This window comes from Thermobia domestica, chromosome 18 (assembly GCF_964235325.1).
Source record: "Thermobia domestica chromosome 18, izTheDome1.hap1.1, whole genome shotgun sequence".
Taxonomy (NCBI): Eukaryota; Metazoa; Arthropoda; class Insecta; order Zygentoma; family Lepismatidae; genus Thermobia; species Thermobia domestica.
The window spans coordinates 175,746,095-175,768,895 of record NC_137471.1 but is presented as its reverse complement, the minus strand read 5'-3'; the positions used below and the strand labels follow the sequence as shown (position 1 = coordinate 175,768,895).

Genomic DNA, 22,801 nt, shown 5'->3' with positions numbered 1-22,801 from the left:
AAAACATTTAATTAGTTCATAAGTACTAAAATTCTACTCAAGAGGATTTTGTACTTCGTTTGCAGTTTTCTTTCAATATTTAACTTTAAAATTAAGATATAACAATAATTCTAGGAATTATTTTTTAAAAAATCAAAAGTTTGCGATCTTGGCCAAGAATTTTAGGAATGATCTAAAAAAAATTATCAAAAAATTCTATCTTGGCCAATAATTAGTTTTTGGATCAGGGGCCACAAAATTTTTGAACGGCCCCTAAATCGAGTTTTCTTATTTTCTACGGAACAAGCACATCATACTGAGTTAACTGATAGTTTGGGTTTGGCTACACTATATGTAGTTCTCCACACAAAAGGTGTACAAGAGAAATTTTGATTGAAATATATTGGATCTTTTGATCCAAAAATTTCCATGAAGCAGAAGTAGTATCAATGTTGTATAGTTATTGTTTATCGTATAAAAAAAATGATTTTATAAAAATTTGTAATTTGAAAAAAAAAAAAAAAATGTGTGAATTATCACTGATTAACTGAGATATACGATAAACAACAGTACGAAGACAAATACTAAATTTTACAATATTTTGTAAACACTAGACCATAATGCTTTCCAAAATTTTGAGTTTGTACTATGTTGTTCTGTTCTTTTAAAACATTAAATTTATCTTAATAATACTTAAGATTACTCTGACTACAAAGTTAGGGGAAAATACGAACAAACAGAATACACGCTACAAAAGTTAAAATCATAATACCTTTCCAGGTATCATTAAAACATGGAACTAAACATGAGTACAAAATGGTAAAAACTGAAAATTTCACCACATAAGAGGTTCATCCAGCTAAATCAAACAGATTACATTCGTTCAACATAAAATGCGCTTATATTTTCTGTTACCAAAGAACTACTTGAGTTTGAGTCTATTGTTGACCAACATTCTAGTATAATAGCAAAATCGTCTATTGTTGACATTAAAAATGTCATGCTAAATGTATAAACATTTTAAATACTAGCTTTACACGAAAACACTTTGTATTCAATATAATAAAGGGATACCATGATAATTGCATAAATAATGAAATTATGTCGGGAATTGCCTACATGAAAATATATGTAAAAATGTATAAAATATGCGTTACAACTATGTAAAAAAATAAAAATCATTTACCTTTTTCCAGTTAATATTCCAAATGAAATTAAGACGTTTATAGTATTACTGAGCTTTTGTTCTCTATTTAAGTAATGGAGAGTCCCAATATAAATTTAATAGGGGATGATAGGAGAACAGTAGAAATAAATGCAGAGATCTTATTAAACGCTTGCAGGGACATGGGTTTAGAAGTAAATGCAGAGAAAACTAAATACATGGAAGTGCGTCGGGACCGTAATACGGCAAATTGTGGAGGCGTTAAAATATTAAATAATGCTTTTGATAAAGTGGATACTTTCAAATATTTAGGATCAATATTAACAGACGAAAATCATATTCACGAAGAAATTAAATGTCGACTAAAAGCAGGAAATTCGTGTTACTACTCGGTTCAAAATCTCTTGAAACTTAAAATATACAAAACGATAATCATGCCTGTTGTTCTGTATGGTTGCGAAACATGGTCGCTTACTCTGAGGGAAGAACATAGACTGAAAGTATTTGAGAACAGGATCCTGAGAAGAATATTCGGGCCCAAGAGGAACGAGAATGGGGAATGGCGGAAGCTTCATAACGAGGAACTACATAGTTTATACGGTTTACCCAACATTGTTAGGGTCGTCAAGTCTAGGAGGCTTAGGTGGGCAGGTCATGTAGCTAGAATGGAAGAAAGTAGAAACGCTTTCAAAGTCTTGACTGGTAGACCCATAGGAAAACGACCATTAGGAAGACCTAGGCGCAGATGGGAGGATAATATTAAGATGGATCTCGCAGAGATAGGAATACAAAGTAGAAACTGGATGCAATTAGCTAAGGATAGAAGTCAGTGGAGAGCTTTTGTGAACGCGGCACTGAACCTCCGGGTTCCATAGGCCATAGAGTTAGTTAGTTAGTTAGTTAGTTAGAGTCCCAATATAAACACAACATTTTAATTGAACCTTTTTGTTTAGGAGACACAACATGTCACGACTGTCATGTAAGGGTGACAATTAATGAACTATATGAAATAAAACCGTCATAATTTCTGAACGGTTCGCGTGATGTCCAAAATGCGTAACTGAGCACAGGGCATGATGGGAATTCGTATGCTTATGCGCATGCAACGTGTTGATGTCGGCCATTTGCAAGTGAAAATGTTACAGTACAGCGTGCAGGAGCATATAGCACTTGTGAAGGCCTATTATGCGAGCAATAACAGTTCGATTGCGGCGCAAAGGAAGTTTGCGACCGAGTAGAAGTTAAAGACAACCGGTCCAAGTGTGCTAACAATCAAGAATCTGATTCGCAAGTTGAGAGAACAGGTAGTGTTTGTGATGACAGAGTTGGCAATGTCGGTCGACAAACAAATGTGAAAACGCCTGAAAACATCGCGAAGACACGCTCTGTGTTCCAAACCAGCCCACTGACATCGATCAGACAAGCTGCACAACACGTGAGAATCAACCAGGAGACCCTGCTACAAATTTCTGCTGAAGATTTGCATCTCTTCCCATACAAAATTCAAACCCATTAGCTATTAAGCCCCGTGGCCATGGAAGAGCGCTTGTTTTACGCTAACACTATCGTCCAGAGAATTGACGACCAGGAATTTGACGTGAGTATGGTTTGGCTTAGCGACGAAGCCCACTTTCATTTGGATGGGTTCGTCAATAAGAAAATTGGTGCATTTGGCCACTGAGAATCCGCATTTCGCCACGGAGAAGTCTCTCAATCCTGAACGGGTGACGGTGTGGTGTGTAATGTCAAGTCATGGAATAATCGGTGCGGTGTTTCTTGACGGCACTGTGACTACTGCATGATACGTGACTGTTTTGGAAATTATTTCATACCCATTATCCAAAGTGACTCTGATTTCAACAAGATGTGGTTCGTGCAAGACAGAGCTCGATCCCATCGGACAATGAGTGTCTGACGTCCTGGAGGAGTATTTTGGGGACCGTATTCTGGCTCTGGGGTAACAAGAGACCACTGGAAGAGAACTCACTTGACCGCCATATTCCCCGGATCTGAACCCATGTGACTCATTTTTGTAGGGCTATGTTAAGGACAAGGTGTACAGCAATAACCCCAAAACCATCATTGCTAAGCTGAAAACTGCCATTCAGGAGGTCATCGAAAGCATCGATGTTCCGACATTTCAGCGGGTCATGCAAAATTTTGCTGTTCGTCTACGCCACATCATCGCCAGAGATGGCAGACATATCGAACATGTCATAACCTAAATCCGAATGTCTGTAGTGCCGTTTACACGTGCAATACAGTTTGTGTACTACATAGTTTGGCATTAATTTCTGTTTTATTTCATATAGTTCATTAACTGTCACCCTGTAAATATCCTGTCAATGCAATCATGGATCGCCGCTATAAGTTCGTACATTATTGTTGAAGCTAATTATAAATGAAGTTTTGTAAAACAATCTGTCAACTATGTGGCGAGCAAATTTTGCCGAAAAAAAAAAATGAAATGAAATCTTGAAGTTTTACGTCCCACGGTTATACCGGCGAGGCTAAAAAGGACGGTGATGATGATAAATGAATGAAAGGGTGGAAAATGTGTGCGGAAACGGGAGAACCCGAGAAAACCCACGCACACAGTGCCTGTGCACCACAAAGTTCACTTGGCGCGAGCTGGGGTCGAACCCAGGACCCCATGCACCAGAGGTGAAAGCTTTACCACTGAGCCACCGCGACCCCAATTTGGCCAAAGAGATTGATATCTTGTACCATACAATTTGTGAAGGCTCACGTCTACGATAACAAACCAACCTAACCATCATTTCTCAACTGAAGAGAATGCGTTTTAGGAAAGTACTGTAATTATGTGAAAATTTACTAGAACCGACCGAAGACTTCTCACAGCATTTTTGATAGTGAAACACAAAGATGGCAATATGTGTGGAAATGGGCGGAGGTTACCTTGAAAAGTGACGGAAATATCTCATCCAAATGTTGAAACATAAGCGGAGTTATATGTAAACATTAACTTTTGGTACGCAGCTCGTAATACTACTAATTCTACATAGCTTTCTTCTGTCTTTTTTTCTTTTGTTTTTTTATTACACGAATTAAAATTAATCCTAAAAATGTCTGTTATTACGTTAAAATAAATGAATAAATATTACTTACATCAGCTCTGTAACCATCTGAAGTGACAATCGTTGTAACGGTCATTTCATTTTTCGTAATAGTTCCGGTTTTATCTGAACATATCACATTCACACAACCTGAAAAAATTAGAACAACATCTATAGACGATTTGTATCAACAACTTATAGATCTTTAAATCCCATTTCAGAACTGCAACAACAGCGTTATTTTTTTTTTTTTTAACTATTGCAACAATCTCAATTTGGAAGCACATTTTTCTTACTATAAAACGACACCACAATAAAATTGCTCTTTGAAAGTATTGCAACCAAAAATTCACCATAAAAGACGGAAACGAATGTAGAAATGAAAATTTCACAATGTACATTGTATTAAAATATAAAGCCTTTAAATCGAACTTTAATTAAACAAATGGATATACAAGTACAATGAATGTTTATTTACTAGTAAATATAAAATTACATCCAAAGTAAGGCTGGCTGGAAGTTGTGTTAAGCAATGAGTGTATTTCTTGGATCGTGTTAGTAGAATTAGAAGGAAAATGAAAAAAGAAAACGCATGTACCAAACAGCACTATGGTTATCCGATAAATGGTAAGATGTACATTTAATCAGCTTTATCGTAGCGGCAAGAGACAGAGAGAGAAAAAAGGAAACTATGAGTTATAAATTTAGTAAACTTTTTTAACTTCTTAAAGTAAACTTAAAAAAAAAAAAATCGATTGGCAAATACAAATTTTATTTCTGAAAACTGTTCTATACAAATAGTACTAAATTTTACATAACCACTTAATTTTAAACTTTTAGATCAATCAAATTACAATAATACCACATACGTCTATCTGATCGCACATTAAGAACGACATTTTCAGATAGTTACCGAAATACGAACAATGTCAGAGAAACAGCAAACAGTTTAGTTTTCTGTAAATTTTCATCGTAACTGAGTTCACCTTTCTAGCGTTTTTCTTGTCTATATATTAAGTAATAATATTTCAATTTTCACGAAATCTTTTCTTCGGGGGTGTAAGTCATTCGTTTTCACTTGAAACCTAACGAATGTGAGTAAATAGGTTTACTTATTGCATTTTCGTATATGAAAGAAAAAAATTACAACCCAGTGTTTAGTTTGGAAATGCTATGAGGTCGAGTTTTTTTTAAATTTTTTTTAATAGAACAATGCAGTAAGTAAACCTACGGATACTGCTACTTAATTATATATACAAAAAAGTAGTTCTACAGTGAGTCCAGCAATTCTTAAGTAACATGTATCCTATAGCTTCTATTAGTAATTTTCATTGTAATGCTTATTATTGTATTCTTAGAAGTAACGCTTTTTCAATCTCTTACGAACATTAAAACTACTTGGAAAGAATGACCCATTGAAGTTTTACTGTATTTTCTATGAGTACATTGTCCTGTCTTGACCACACCACCCTGTCTGGATTTCGCATTCTTTAGTGCACTGCCGGGTTCAATGATAGAGAACTGTTGAATTAAACCTACGAAGTTACTTCGGAATAAAATTTAGAAGACAGTGAGACAAAGCATTATTCTTGATTTAACTTCTGTCCAACGTTTTGTAATCTTTAATGAAATATATTTTATATCAACTACCAGGAGGACAAGTGGAGGGCCCGATATGGATAGGAGAAGGTATGTACTGGAAATCTCTCTGAGTATATATGACATGACGTTTAACCCCATAGCAGAACATGCCGCGATCTGCGATGTGATCGCAGAAAATTTGCCGCGCCTGTGCAGAAAAATTGCCAGAGAAAAAAAAAATTATATCCAACAGAAAAGTGTAAAAACATGCCTACTATGTGTAGATGTCTTAAATGCACGGACGACTCGCATAAATATAGTTTGAACTGTTTTTTACGTCGCGTAAAATGTACTTTTAACAATCACAAGTGTTTCTTCTGCAGAAAATTTTTGACTTACAAAAGCTCATCGCAGAAAAACAAAGAAAGTTCTGCCATCGGGACATTTAACATACGCGATTAGACTTATTTGTCATGAAGAAGGAAATAAATCCGTGTAAGAAGAGTATAAACTTCAATTTGTTCATTTAATTCAATCAAATATTTTCATTAGTGCATCCCCAATTTCTTACTACTCTCATACAAGTCTTATGATCCCAAATATGGAAAATATGTACAGGATGGCCCAAAAGTAGGTATACAGTCCCGTACTGATCAGCTCACTGTATTTTATATCATTCCTTATTGTTATCAAGCAGGTAGACCTCGTTTCTTTATTATTTGTTCTTAATGCTTTTTTACTTATAATTTAAGCCCGGAACAGTCGAAGCAAATAAACCCATAAACTAAAATGTTATACTTGATCAATACAGGGGTGTATACCTACCTTTGGGCCACCCTGTATATAGAAAACAGACTGCAACTTATTGCCAATGAACAGAACGACGTTCCATTTTCAAAGTGGCTTTTAATTAATCAAATTAGTTGAGTTGATTTTGAGTTTAACGTCCTTTTCAGCAGCGAAGCTATATGAGATGGGACCTACTGATTAACGTGTACTCCGAACCATATGAGCTCCCGCCGGGAATCTAACCCGGGTCTCCCACGCCAAAGGTGCCTACGCTAACCGCTTAGCCACGAAGGAGCTCATTAATCAACCTTACATGTAGGTGCATTTATCAAAAGAATCAAGACACAGTTTCCTTTCTGTAATCCGAATTTATTGAAGTATCACACCCGAGAATTGATGGACATCTGCAGAATCTAAGAGATTACTGAAGAAATTTTTGTACTTTCCGAGGCAGCAATGTTATCCTAAAATTTTGCTTCCTTAAACATTGACAACTCAACTCTTCTAGTGGCTTACATTACCTATCAAACATTCAAGCGTACATTTGAAACGCAACTGAAGAATACAGAGATCTCTTTTGTTTCTCTCTTTCAGGTTACAATATTCTTCTGGTACATTTCAGGGTAGAAATAATCCCATCCGGGGGTGGTAATCGCTTCTACTTCAAAATATAGCAGAAAAAGTAATGTCACTTATAACAGCCCTGAATACGACATTTCCAACTACACAAAAGCTAGAAGAAATGTAAGATGTCAGATTAGAGTAACAGAACATGTACTTACCTAACGTTTCAACAGTTGGTAACTTCTTGACAATCGCGTTTCTCTTCGCCATTCTCATTACACCTAACGCTAACGTAACAGTAACAACAATAGGTAGGCCTTCTGGAATTGCAGCTACGGCAAGACTACAAATAGAATAATACACCTTAATTAACGAATTAGTTATTTACTCTTACACATGTACACACATAGTAGTAAGATGTTTTTAAAATACAAAATAACAAAATACAAACCAAAAGCTCTCTCTTTACCAGTATATATAGTGGCCTATTTTAATCTTTCCACGGAAATATCTCGAATACGGTTGAACACAAATGAACTGAACAAAAACTCAAGTAGGAAATACCATGGGGCAAATCGAATTGTGATGACGCGGTGCCCCCCAGGGCCGCTCTTCACGGGGGCCCGAGGTTCAACTTTAAAATTTTAAATGGAAACATGGGACGAGTGACATCTCGTTCGATAGATCTTTAAAAACTAAAAAGCGATGTGCTAAAAGATTTTTCTTATCGGTCACGCGAATACATGCGAAAATGACCTGTAATAGACAATGCAATGAGCTCGTTTTACAAACAGACTACTCATATCAAAACTTACTTATTCATGCGTTGAATACTTTTCATGATTTCACGTTCTTTTTAATTGGTTCTAAAATGCAATTATTTTCTTTAATTCTAATACGAAGTTCTAAAATTTAAGCCGGCAAGCATAAAATAAACACGAAATCTAGAGATTTTTTTTAAAAAACTTCTTTGATATAAGCTGTCTCTCTATTATCTACCCTATCTTCCCCTTTCTTCACTATTATACGTTACATTGTTACATGTTACAGTCATGTAAGTGCCGACATCTGCTCTGGAAATACCATACTTCATCCTGTATTGTGTATACACTTTTTCAAAGGGTCTCGGTATTTTCCTAGTTTTAGTATAAGTTCCACACAGGTTATGAACTTCAGTAAGCGCTGAAAAAAATTTAAGAAATAAAAAAATAAAAATAAAATAAATACTGAAATTGAGAACTTACCTTACTCCTATATTGAACATAGCAAGAATTGCTGTACCCTGCAACCAGCCAATCAACATAATGACTCCAATAATACAGAACGAGTAGAAGGAAAGCTGCTTTCCAAGAATATTCATACTTTTCTGCAACGGAGTCTTTGGAGCCTGGAACAAAAGATGCCAACTTTAATGGTAATGTTTGAAACACACAAAATTATAAGTTAGATCCTTACTTAAGCATCCTACGACTAAAGAAGACTAACAACAACGGAATGATGATAAAAACGTTGATGGAACTGACGAAGAAAACAGGAAAATCTTTGGAAACATATTATATATATATATTGTAATGTATCTTGATTTTGCTAATGCCGTCCTTTCATACAAGTGTCTCTTTCTTCAACCTCCGTTGAGCCTCCTGAGATGACGAAACGGAAATAAGACAAAGCTGTTCTCTGAACGTCACCCATCTCCCAAACCGACATAAAGACTCTGCAAGAAGCCCAAACTGAATCGCTTTCGGAAGGAGAAATCGCTTTTGGAAGGAGTTTACCAAAAGTTTGTCTTTTGTCACGACTGAAAATGCCGCCGAAACTCAGTCGCTTTTAGAAAGCTTATGTTGTACCCCTTCTTGAACGTGAAGTTTAGCGTTTGCAGTGTAAGAGCAAGGGTAGTGACATTAGCTTGGCTCTAATTACGAATCAAGAATGTGGCATCTGCCAAACCAAACGTGGCAGTACGTCCTTATATTGGAGAGCCGTGGGTGTACCATTCCGACTGCAGCAAACCAAGAACCATCATGCACAGAGACAAAGGCGCGTAGTGCTTTACAAAATGGGTTCAAGCATGCAAATAGGTTTTACCGAAAGAGTTTATTTATTGTAACAACACAACAGGCATTCTGCCCATTTACAGTGTTTGTTTACATATATATCATAAACATTATTGATTTACAGAAAAAATGCAGAAATTTTTGTTTCACTAGCTAACTCAGCTCATCATATTACAAATTGTATTCCTAAACACTGTTTCAGACATATTGAAAACATCTATCACTTCACATTTTTCTTCAATATTGTTGTAGTAAGAGCTCATTCTCCATAAAGGGGATTTATATAGGATGTCAGTAACGTGCTTATTTACAGTACAGTATACTACTATTTTTCAACCTCGTTTTAGACGTTGGAACTTGCAGAAATATATTAGAAGTTAGTTCTATGCGATCGATTTTATTGTTTAATATTTTATACAGAAAAACTAAATCATTAACAAATCTACGTTGCTCTAATGTCAGTATATTGAAATTGTTTGCTAGTTCTTGGTATTATATATATGTGGGGTACAATCCAGTTTTCTTATACATTAATAGTTTCAAAAACTTGCACTGTACTCTTTCAATCATTTGTGTATATTTTGCATTATGAGGAGTCCAAATAACAGAAGCGTATTCCAGTTGAGGTCTTATATAGGAATAATATAATTTCAACATTGTCGTGTGGCTACTGAAGTCTTTACTTACACGATAAACAAAACCAAAATTCTTATACGCATTGTTTGAAATAGTTTCTGTGTAATTTCCGAAAGTCAGTTTTGGGTCAAATGTGACACCAAGGTCTTCAATAGTTTCCGGCCTACAAAACTTTACCCCATCAATAGTATAATCGTAATTTATATATTTTTCTTTTCTAGTAAATGTAATAGTTCATGGCGATTGCAGCTTACTATCAAACTGAAAATTCGTAGGGTGAAAGAGAACTGTAAAATCAACTCGGAGTACTACCACGAGGTCCTTAGGCAGATTTACGAGCAGGAGCACCAGAGATGTAGAGAAACAAGTTTAACATAGTCCGCATCCAACAAGACAAAAGTTTCATTATACGAGGGGGAGTCCAAAAATAGGTTTCCCCTCGTTTTCCCCAGGAAGGCGTACAACAATGGGGGAAACAAGACAATTGTTGCACGCGCAACACAACCAGACACAAGTGGATATCATTCCCCCGTGATCCTGCAGATGGTGCAGAAGCAGCGCCTGCGCAAAGTAGAGACCAGTCTCTCAGTCAGTCTGGTAGTTATGGAGAGAAGGCGTTTTGATGTGGTCAAAGGACAAAGTGCGAATGGTTGTCTGCTTTGAATGGGCACGTAGCGTATCGGGAGCAGAAATTCATAACCGCCTCGTGGAAGTCGGTGGTGTTCTGTTGTTGGACGACAATGCGCGACCACACTCAATGACGTTAACGTAAAACCATACTGCAGCTCTTGGGTGGAAGCGACTTGTCCATCCGCCACACAGTCCTGATCTGGCACCCACTGATTTCCATCTGTTTTCGGCTTTGAAGCAGCAGGCGCTTTGGAAGCAATGCTGGTCACAGAAGCTGTTTCACGCTTCTTCCGTATGCAAAGCTTTGAATTTTTCCCGGAAGGGTTTTTTAAGCTTATAGACCGGTATGATAAATGGTTCAATGTATGGTACTCATGTGGAAAAATAAAGGTACGTCCCATTTTTAATGTAACATGCTATTTTTGGTCTTGCATCCCCACCTTTGTCCACAGTCGCCTGGGGAAACTTACTTTCAGAATCCCCATCGTACATCAAGATCGTTCCTTGCATTCTACCAGGATATTACAGAGGCTACTGGAATACAAGTCATACCTTTCAATGAGGTAACTGTAAAGTCTCCAGCCGCAAGTCTAATGGACTTTTTGGATTGAATTGCTTATAAGGACTCTGGGAAAGAGCTGTGTCAACTGTGAATGAACTCTGGAAGTATAATAAAAAATGATTATGATGATCCTCCTTGTAGTTTTCCAACAGAGCTTTCTACAATGGAAATTACGTTGCCTGGCCACTGTTCGGAACCAGAGGAGACACATTGAGCACTGCTACACCTGACGCCATGGATTTTAGTACATTTGGTTAAGTACAATTTGGTCGCATATACAGGGAACAGTCTTTGTATATATATTAGGGACTACCAATATTGAATAATTTTATAATAATAACTACTACTGTAAGGTTTCAAAATTAGAATTAACAATAATTAAAGATGAAATATTTTCTATTACGCAAAGGATACTGTCAAGGCTTATTAGATGCTACCACACAAAATCACAAAGGAATGGAAGAACTTTCAGGTAGCACGTGAATGCTCTTTGCTATGTTTTGATCTTGTACTCGTGATCAGCGACGTGAGAGTCAAAAAGAACAGTCAGTACGATTGACTTTGTTAAACAATTGCTCTGTTTTCCTGCCCTTACGGTCAAGTTTTTCACTTCGACAGCTGACACATCTTTCGTATCCTTCCCACTTAGGTATCACTAAGTTTTCGACACAATAGACGCAATATTACGCCGAAAATTCAATAGGCGTTCACTAACTCATAATTACTTCCAACCAATGACATATGCGGGCGGGGAAAAAAATCAGCCATGACCCTATCAAAAGATATCTCCCGCACTCATTAGTTTCTGCATCGGAAAAGAAGCCTAGATCCTCTCTGAATACTATTTACGGAATCACTTCAATGTTGCTTAAGGATATCAATGGATCATAAATCAATAATAATGCAAAACACACCTAGTAAGCATTTATAGTTTATAAATCGTACAGGTGTGACAGATACCTTCTGTCATTATCGATGGTATCCCACTGCAATCACATCGCATTTTGTAATATAAACCAACGTTTCTCAGCTAATGTTCCCGCACAAAAGAATTTAACTTACACGTGTGAAAACAATGAAAAATTAAGTCCAGGATAAAAAAAAAAAAAAATATATGTATTTTTGAAATAAAACTGATCACTAACATCAAACTCTCCAACTGTTATGTTAATCCGAAAGAGACTAAAAGGGTGCTTCCTTGAATACATTTGTAATTTTATATAACAAATAATTAATTCGATAATACTAATATACCAATCATCTTAGAAAAATCTGTTCTGCAAACACACAGTAGCAACAGAACTTAAAGTGCATGTAACTGAAAGGTGGAAGCAGTGATGTGATTAGAACAGAAATTCCCTCCAGAGCGTTGATGATGATTGAGGCTATCCGTCGCAACCGTACAGTTATTTATAAAATAAAAGTGTTTACTAGGTTCGTAAGTAATTTTTCCTGCAGTATCTTGCTTTCTGTGCGCGTGTTCGAAGTTTCAAATCTTGTTGGGAGTACAACACTTTGGACACAAATCCGATGAGAGATTAAGCAACACATTAACACTACGTCGCGTCATTCATAATACCTCTCACTATTATACAAGGACATACACCAAAATCTACTACCCCAGCTGCTTTCAGAGTCTTGCATCAATTAAGCAAAGAAGTATTTACGCAAAGAATTACTTCGCAATATAAACCTTAGCATTACTATTTTCATTTCAATATCAATATTTATCTCACCTCTTCAGCCTGCATCATCTTGAAGACTTCTCCGAACTCAGACTTTTCGCCTGTGTTGATAACGATACCCTGTAAGAAAATACAACCTTCAGGAAATGAAGTAACTATGTTTTATTATATTAAATGAATTCAGGAATCTAGTTAGAAAAGAAGCTACTTCTCAATTAATATTGAGAAAACGGTATTTTAAAAAATCCATATATTAAGGTAATTCAGTTAAAAGCACCAAATATATTTTAGGGCGGCCGTATACTGACCAGAGAACAGGACATCTGAGTCGACGTTCAATATTGTAAGCAATGCAACAAAGCCTTGTACGGCATATTCACTGGAGCATGTGACGCCTCCAATGTTGTAACTGATTGTGAGAGACTCTGGCTTTTCTCTCTGCATCCTCTCCTGCCTCCCTCTACCTCGGCTTGGTTGGTCTTTCTCTGGTCAATATGGGGTCGGCCGTAGTACAAGAAAAGACCCAAGAAATTATTTCTCTTTCAGAAAAGTTTTATGCCCAAAAAATTATTAAATTTTAATATGAGGAAGCTATTTCACACACACACACACATATATATATAAACGGGCATGAGGAACTCTTCATTCCTAATTCTCGTCACTATTTTGTGCAACTGATACTTCATTCGCATCAACCTAATAATTCTGCCTAATCCTCTCGGGATTTTCGGTTTTTGGGGTATTTTTTAGACTTTCAGTCAAGCAGCTACTGCATCGTCACTATTTATTCTAGGATCATGGTTCATACCTCATTCTCTTCAGAATGGAGCAGGCTTTCAAATGGTACCACTTGCATGTCCATACCATATACCAGGACAGGGAAAAGTGATGTCAAAGGAAACATTTCGGGAAAAAAAAAATTTCACACTTTGGGCCCTTCTGGACCGGCCCTGTGTGAACGTAGAGATAAAAAAAAAAAAAAGATAAATAGTACTTGGTAGTCTGAATGTGTGTGCCAAATTTCAAGTTTCTATCTTGAATAGTAAGGGCGGGAGAAATTTTATCAAGAATCCCCACAATGCCCCAAATTGCCGCGAAAGACCATAATCTCAGGTAAAAAATTTCCTGAGACATCTTTATTTACCCTAGGACTATAATCCACCAATCATTCTCTTCAGAATAGAACTGCCTTTCACGCGGTAACATTCACATGTCTCCATCATGTATCTAAGGCGGGAATATCCCAAAGAAAGGGATTTTTTGGTAAAAATATCCCTTTTTTCAACTTTTTGACCCTCTGGACCCCCCTGTTTTAACGCAGAAATCTGAAAAAAATCTGGTAAATACTACTCGGTGGACTGAATGTTTGTGCAAAATTTCAATCTTCTACGTGCAAAAATAAGCCCGCCAAAAAATAATGAACATAGGCTTAAAAGAAAATATATATTTTAAAATTATGACGTCACCACCTCGTATGTCGACGCAGGAAGGTGTGAAACAGGACGAAAAAGCTCAATTAGAAGAGTTATAACGCAATGTACCATGAAACACCCGTATGGTACAAATCGTACCATAAAATCCCGAAAGGGCTATTAACATTATTATCTAAGAGTTTTCATATTCAAACATTTCTAAGCATCCTATCATTATGACAAATACCATGTACCAAAATACAAAAATCCTTTACAACCAGCCATATAGACTTCATAATACTTTTGGTCCTTGAGTGATCTACTTACCTTACCATTTCCACATCGAACTAATGTCCCCATAAATGCTATATTTATTTTTGAAGTATGCCCATTACTTTTTAATACTGGCGTTGTGATTTTTGTCGCAGGCTCTGTTTCACCGGTGAAGCTACTTTCATCTATAGCTAAGTCTACAGCCTACAAAACAAATTAAACAAATGGTCAGTCAACACTAATATAAAAACAAAATGTCTCAATATATTTTGATATTTCATTTACCCTATGAAGCTAATCTTGAATACTAACAAAATAATGTGTGTGTAAATGTCATCAGCTTTTCGCATAGAAAGGGATTCACTAGTCATTAAATTTTGTACACAAATAAATGTTAATCACATCTAAATATTTACGAAGCAGTGTTTCCGATTTCCGGCTTGGAAGGGGGGAGGGGTGTATGCGAAAATGTATGCAGTTTTCTCGCAGTTTCTAAGAACATCTTACCTGTATGTAACCCTCGTAATATGTTCGGTGTGCCACCTTCCATAACAGAAAATAACACCCGGGCAATGGACTTCTTCTTTTATCCAGATTGCGAATTAGACACGGCAGCGACATGTACTTACAGCTAATAGTTTACAAGACAACTGAGGCAGTCTACGTAACAAGAGCACATAAGCTTATGCGTCCTTTTTATGCAGATTGCATATTCTTGTTCTCCTGTGTCTAAAGGTTCAGCGGTGTTAGTTTCATGTCAATACCTCAAAAAATGAGGCTAATACACCTGTTTAAAGTCGATGATGTCATATGCTCTCTGATGCCACAGGTGGACAAAACAGAAATTTTCTGATGATTAAGTTTACTCTTTGGTTAGCAAGAGTTTATAAAAAGGATATGCTTCAACCTTCTCCGGTCAGAGGGCATAGTTTCTCCCAGTGCGACCGATACTTTGATCTAATCAGAAAGAAATTTTTACAAAAGGAGATGATTGTTAATTCAATGCTTTTTCTACTGCAATAATGTTGTGAAGGGAAATTCCATCACCTTTTAAAGTTGTTATGAACGCTGACCTTTTACATGACCGGGAGCCTTTTCTGAACAGTTTCTTTTTGGATAGTTTCTGACACTTTAATATAGCTTTCAATTTCCCGTTCTGTACTACAAAGTATTCTGCGTAAAAAGGGCACATAAACGTACTGCACATTAATATACAAGTGCAATACAGGGTTATCGGGAAATTACGTTTTGCAAAGGATGTATCTTCTATGTGGTTTGTTGCCAATTCAGTACCGGTAACCAATCAGCTGTTGACAGCAAACAGTATTTCCACTTTCTTTTTGCGTTAACTCGAAACATAGTTTTCTCCTATGTGCCCTTTTTACGTAGACGCCTCAATTATCCAAGAAAAAGATATGTTTCAAAACTAAAAGCTGAAAATTTTAAATTCGTGATCATCACTTATTGTGAATCCTCCAAAAGGATTGCAGTATGCGATAAGAGCTATCAACGTTTCAAAATTAACTGAAAATAACAAAACTGCGTTTTTAAAACATCACACGTCACACAGTGTTGAGCAGTACTAATCAATTACAATCAATTGCAATGAACCAATCAATTCATGAATTAAATTGCAACTGATTTCCATTCGAAGTTACCAATTAATATAAATTGCAATTGAATTCAATCCTAAAATTTACAATTAAAATTAAGTTAATTTTAATTGATCAGCAGAGAATTAAAACTAACTGTTAACTGCAATGGATCAATTGAAACATGTTAACTGTTAACACTGATTGGAACTGAAGTCAGTAATTAACCCTAAAGGTATAGATAAGAAGTTGTGTTTATACTGCGTTGTTCACTTGCCGTTACTCAATCTTCAGATTTGAAATAAGGATATGCAGTGGTGGATAATAACCCTCCCCCGCCTCCTGTGGGAAGAAAGCCCGAAAGAGCGAACGTCGCATACTATTATATTATGTTGACGGTTCCACTCTCCCTCGTGGAGTCTGTCTGACATGCACATGGTTTACAACACAGCATGACTGCCAAAACTTCTCTTCCGTACCTTTTTCTTTTAGAGGTAGAGTGTTCTTGTATGTTATACAGGGTGTCTACTAAAATTCCAAAATGAAATTTCATGACTTTTTTTTTTTTTTTTTTAACCAAATCATAAAATTTCCTAATATTTTCAAGAGCGAATTTGGGTGCGAATTAGGCCGAATTTTCATCCATGCGATAGAAACGTACTTTCCTTGCGATTTGGTACTGTCTAAAGCCGACTACAGACATTTTTGGTGCTGAACTTTGACTTTTTATAGAACAAAATTTTCCAACCTGCACTTAGATTTCAACAGTTAAAAAAAAAAAAAATCCTGACCCAAAAGCTAAATTTCGTAACTTTCATGACCATTTTCTGATTTCGTGACTTTTTCGTGACTTTCATGACTGGTAGACACCCTGTTTCATGAAAACAGCTGTACGATATATACACTATTACAGTGTTGGCCATTAATCAATGAAAATCAACTGCAATGCATCAATCAACTTGAACTAACTGCTGTTTAAGTCAATAGCAATTCAATTAATTGCAAACTACATTCAATTGGAATTGAACGACTTAGCAATTGCTTTCCTTAGCAATTACCTTCAATTGATTGATTCACTGCAATTGATTCTCAGATTAATGACCAGCTGCAATTAACAATTACTCATTTCAGTTAATTGTTACTAACAATTGAACTTTCAGATGGTTAATTCAACTTAAATTTTGTCCAATACTGACATCATCCACAACCTCCTGGCAGTATGACTTCATATAACGCATACTGATCATAAACGGAATTATTCTATTTTGCAATGCACCTATCTCTCGATCACATTTTAATTGACTTTGAAAAGGTGGCCTCTTTCATCCGAACGAAAATTTTGAGATGAAACAGGAAACATTCTGCAAAGTTTTGACTGTATACAATAATAAGAGATAACGATAAACGTTTTGAGTTTCATCTCGCGCGATCTTAATATATTAAAGATGAAATGGAAATCTAATCACTGCAAGCAGAATAGAAATGTATAATTCTATATGTGGCAGAATTATAATTGACAAATGAACGGTTTAAATATTCCATAGGTTTTTTTTTTCTTTCTTCAGGAAACGCGTGCTTTTCATTGTTTTTAGTTGAATATATACACGAAGCCAATGAAATATTCATATAAAATGATTTTTTTTTAAAAATCAAGAATTGTACCCGCAAATAGTACTAGAACTACATTATCAGAATTTGTAATGTCACATGCCTTTGTAGCACTATTTTTGTCACCGAAACCTATCGACATAAATACAACAACTGTTTCCTTCCTTTATTTGAAGAAGAACAGAATAAACTTCTTTCTCGTTTACTGGCTAGCGTGCATGCCTTTAGTGCACAAGATTCTGGGTTCGATTTCTAGTGGCAGAGCATCGATCGCATTATAATGGTTTAGATTCCGCTTTTTTAAAAAATGAAATCTTTTAACGTCCGCGATTACGCCATTTAGGCTAAGGGAGACGGATGATTAAGGCAAATTAATGATAATACAAGAAGTGGTGGATGGGAGGAAACGGGAGTGCTTCAAGAAAACCCACAGACACGATTTCCACAAACTTATTTGGTCGGGGATGGTAGAACTCGGGACTCCACGTACCAGAAGTAAGCGCTCTACTACTGAGCCCCCCCCCCCCTTCCCCGCTAGATTCCATTTTAAGCGGTAGGTTTCATACCTTTCCCAAAAATTTTCTACAGTGTTTCAAACGTTAAAGATCGGATCTCCCTAGAAATATGTTAAATTGGAGTACAATTAAATGCTTCGCTGGCAATTTCTTCTTTTCTTATCAGATTATACAATGCCTATGCAATGGCCGAAGAAGAAGAGGCCACTGATTACGTTAGTGCACTTAATAACTCAGTTGTGATCTCAAGAAGGAAAGGTGGGATTTTAGCCGGTTCTTGGCTTCCACGAGGGCCCCAGATCATTGGTTGTGCTCTGCCGGATTGTGATCATAACGTGGGATTCGGTACCTTGCGTTGTTGGGACGCCTCCTGCCACCATAAGCGGTGTGTGAGCTTGTCTTCAAACGCTCCGGTGCCGACATTGGAGATGTAGGTGGACTACTGCTAACTATGGGAATCCCCTCACCCGTAGGTGTAATTGGTAGATGGGCCTCGGTTAATCGCACCAATAAGAGTGTTCCATCACCCTTCTGAGGAATTAGATTTCGAACGAAATCTATTATCTATTTAGCATATTACGAGTCGGTTTAATCCTTCATTTAGCTTGGTTGCTTCAAGTAACATTGCTTTCTATTGTGTTACCTCTACGAATTACAACTTCAGTGAAGTTTAACTGGAATTACTGCTTTCATTCAATATTCATATACGTAATTAATTTGCGGATCACTTGTCAGATATTTCTTCGTCGGTAGCGGACAGTCAAATTTAGTATTGTGGAAGATTTATCTCCCAAGTTCTGCGAAAGTTTTTTTTTTTTTTTTTTTTTTTTTTTTTTTTTTTTTTTTTTTTGCTCTGCTCTGTAGGAAGATAATTCAACGAAGCTGCTGCTAAATACTGAGAATAGTTCTTATGATAATTGGCCGTATTACGGACAATATTGCTCAGTGGCAACACATTGATTACTTATTTTATGGTGTTGTTGCTTGGAAAGAGACATCCTGTATGTTGTATCCAAAGTGCGAAAATACTTTAAAAATTACGAAACCATGGTCAAAAAGATGTGTTTTAACTGTAAAAACAATCCAAACATTTTAACGGTAATTTTTCAATGCTTGCCAATATTTGCAGAAAAAGAGGGCGAAAGAGAAAGAGAGCGCTTATAACGAGGGCTTAGTCCAATCCGTTAATGACAAGAACCGTTAACGAATCCGTTAAGAACCTCTTAAAATACTTTAAGTCTCGTCCTATACACCAAACTTAAGCACGAAAATATTACTTGTTCGGCCTACAGGAACTGTAACTTTACTTTATGGATACACTTCGTATAGCTTCGCTGCTGAAAAGGGAGTAAATACGTACAAATAAATTAATAAATCTAATTTAACGTTGGATACGCAATACAAATACCACCGCGAATCGAACTTGGGACTCCTACAGGAACGAGAACTTTACCTACTTGGCTGTGAGAAAACTCCGATTGGAAACGAAATACGATCCACTGAGGCCTCTCCTTTCAGCAGAGTTTAACTTATAATATCCTTACGGCAGAGAGAGAGAATATGTTCAAAGGTATGAGCAGCTTTAGAAAAAAAAAAAAAAAATATATATATATATATTAAAATTACCCACATATAATTACTAGAATAATACTCACCTCAAATAGCCTCAAATCAGCAGGTACTCTGTCCCCGACATTTAAATACACTATATCCCCTGGCACCAAATTTCTGGCAAGGAATGTTTCTAGTTGACCCTCTCGTAGACTGAAAATAAACAATAAATATTTGTTTTCATTGTACATATCTTACAATAATTACGAACTAAAATTTAATATTATTATACAGGAAATATGAGCTATACAAATGAACGTGTGACGATTCAATTTGGTAAACAGAGTCCCTTATTAAACGAATGGTGTACTCTTATAAAAATATATTAAATAAAATGCCTGACTAAAGGAGTATCGTGATGGATAGATAAGGTAACATTAAAGAATAAATAAGCAACAGACAACAATCACTTGGAAAAAAAAGGTGGGAGGGGACTCTAAAACCACCACCAAAATAAAGATAGATGACGTTCCCTTTACGGAAGAACTTTCGTTTAAAATGCAAAAAATGAAATGAAATCTTTAACGTCTCACGGTTATGCCGGTTAGGCTAAAGGAGACGGTGATAATGAGAAATGAGTGAAATGGTGGAATGAAGAAAGTGGAAGGAAACGGGAGAACCCCGAGAAAACACACGAGCACGGTGTTTATCCACCATAAAGTCCACACGGCGCGAGCTGGGATCGAACCATGGACCCCAAGCACCGGAGGTGAACGCTCTATCACCGAGGCACCGCCTCCCCCCCCCCCCCCCGCCGTTTAAAATGCAGAAAATAGCACAAAAATATTTATTCACTGTCGCATTGAAATCTCCAATATTTCTTGTGAACTTCCTAACAGGATTCAAAAATAACTATGCAGCTGGAAAAATAAACTCAAGCGTATAGAAGATAGTATGTAATTGTAACCATACATAGAGATGACGAAAAGAAATACTGACTTCAGAATTTAAAAAACAAATTAGAAACGCCTGAAGTATACGTTAATATACGAATTATACGTATAAGACATAATCGTTAGTGGAAACAGATATACGAACAATATTCCATCCGGACAAAGGACTCTAAACTGAATTTGGACAAAGGTAGGCTAGACAGACGATGCGATTATATAATACGAAACTTTTTTCAATCGAATTTGTATGTATAATTTGCCACAGAAAAATCAGCAGTTTAGTAATAAACTAGAGACAAGTAGAAAGCTCTTACAAATTCTAGATATGGCAACACTAGATGCTAGCATGAAAAACAAATGGAAGCCGCTTTTGTCTAATATTTGTAGTGAATATTTGTAGTGTAGTGTAGTTTCAGTGGGTGTTCCTGCACACAGAAGTATAGTATGGTAGAAGAAAAGATGTAGAAATAAAGGGTGTGTAAATAGATACTGTTCAATAAAAGTTTGAAGAAATATTGGTATGTATGAATCAAATTACACGAACGGCACACATGTCCAAAATTAAAAAATGAAATGAAATCTTTGAGTTTTACGTCCCACGGTTATGCCGGTTAGGGTAAAGGAGACGGTGATTATGAGAAATGAATGAAATGGTGGAATGAAGAAAGTGGGAGGAAACGGGAGGACCCCGAGAAAACCCACGCGCACGGTGTTTGTCCACCACAAAGTTCACTTGGCGGGAGCAGGGTTTGAACCCGGGACCCCAAGCACCAGAGGTGAACGCTCTACCACTGAGCCACCGCGGCCCCCTGTCCAAAATTATTGTCGCATGTCTATAAATATGTTGTTGTAGTAATATAATTTGATAACGAATTTGCCCGGTATTTCTTATAATGTTAGTATGTGTATAATCGGCAAAGACATGTACGTGGCAAATTTCATGTCAAAAGAGCAGTAAATAAGAACAATAAAACGAAAATAAAACTTTCTTGTCCATTTAGCAACATTATGTTTTACTCATTCTAATTTTCGTATTTATAATTATTTTCCTATGAAGTGCCCTGCAAAATCATTAACAAATTATATTCTTACAAGAAGACGTTATAGATATGCGATCATCATTTTGAACATGAGTGTACATGATTTTATTCATTTTTATAAAGGTGAGCAAATGTGCATATTTTAACTTGATATGAAATATCACTGTCAATGTATGACAAATGTTTATAATCATATCAAGAAAACAAGATATTTCGGTTGTTAACGTAGTGTTTATTTGAATTATTAATACTACTAATGTTCCATACAGCTAAATGGCAAAGTCGCGTATCTTATTGCATGTCCCGGGTTCGAATCCTGATGAAAGTAGAGAATATTAGGTGTAATTATAGTCCTGCTAAAGATAAGTTTTTCCCCGATTCGTACCTTTGTTATTATAACTTCACTGCGCATCCTACTTTTAGCTGACTTATTTCTCTTGAATGTATTCCAGCTACAAAATGAATTACCACAGCAGATTGAATTCGCGTTAGAGGACACTTCATCCAGTGCTTTCGTATGAATTTTCTATACAACAGAAACACAATAACAAGTAATTTGTGAGCCTTAAGATAATTACGTACCATCAACATGTCGAGATCTGGACTAATCTATTGCTCCCGGCGACTAGAGTCAGAAAAGAATGTCTTTTTACATCTTTAAATTACTTCGAACCATCTTGCATTACAATGTACTGATCGGAATGATCTGAACAATTAAGAAGTCATCCTTTTTCAACTCCAATCGTGAAGGATACGACACCAGCTCATATCAAAATATAGACTTCATAATTCTTTGAGTTCCTTGATTAGTTAAAATGTGATCTTCATCTAATTATATTAAGTACTGGCGTTCCTTAACTCTTCAGACTTCCCGTTGACGTATTCTGTATTTCGTGTTGTTGGGGCAAATCTTTTGCCTGCTTTGAACCCACTTTTAAGTTAAAGCATATCTGAGAATTCTGTTAGAAGCAGTTTGGGAAATGTGCCCTGTAGGAAATTCCTTGTGCGCACATTTCACATTGCTGAAATATGCATTTCTGGATAGCATGTGTGTGACTTAGTCTACACGGTTCCTCATGTTCGAAATAAGGCAAGTTGCAGCGTAGTTTCTCCACACATCTGGGAAGCCCTAGCT

General features: G+C 36.4%; 1 protein-coding gene across 2 annotated transcripts in view; it reads right to left on the bottom strand.

The window, feature by feature from the left end:
• The window catches only part of SPoCk (secretory pathway calcium atpase), a 328,667-nt gene that overhangs the window by 49,998 nt on the left and 255,868 nt on the right, over window positions 1-22,801 (bottom strand). For both annotated transcript variants that reach the window (XM_081745872.1, XM_081745871.1), the window contains exons 5-10: window positions 19,778-19,886; window positions 14,462-14,611; window positions 12,774-12,842; window positions 8,400-8,542; window positions 7,374-7,498; window positions 4,274-4,371 (exon numbers count right to left, since the gene is read on the bottom strand). In XM_081745872.1, coding sequence (XP_081601998.1) covers window positions 4,274-4,371; window positions 7,374-7,498; window positions 8,400-8,542; window positions 12,774-12,842; window positions 14,462-14,611; window positions 19,778-19,886 — 694 coding nt within the window. The remainder of the gene's footprint in view (window positions 1-4,273; window positions 4,372-7,373; window positions 7,499-8,399; window positions 8,543-12,773; window positions 12,843-14,461; window positions 14,612-19,777; window positions 19,887-22,801) is intronic.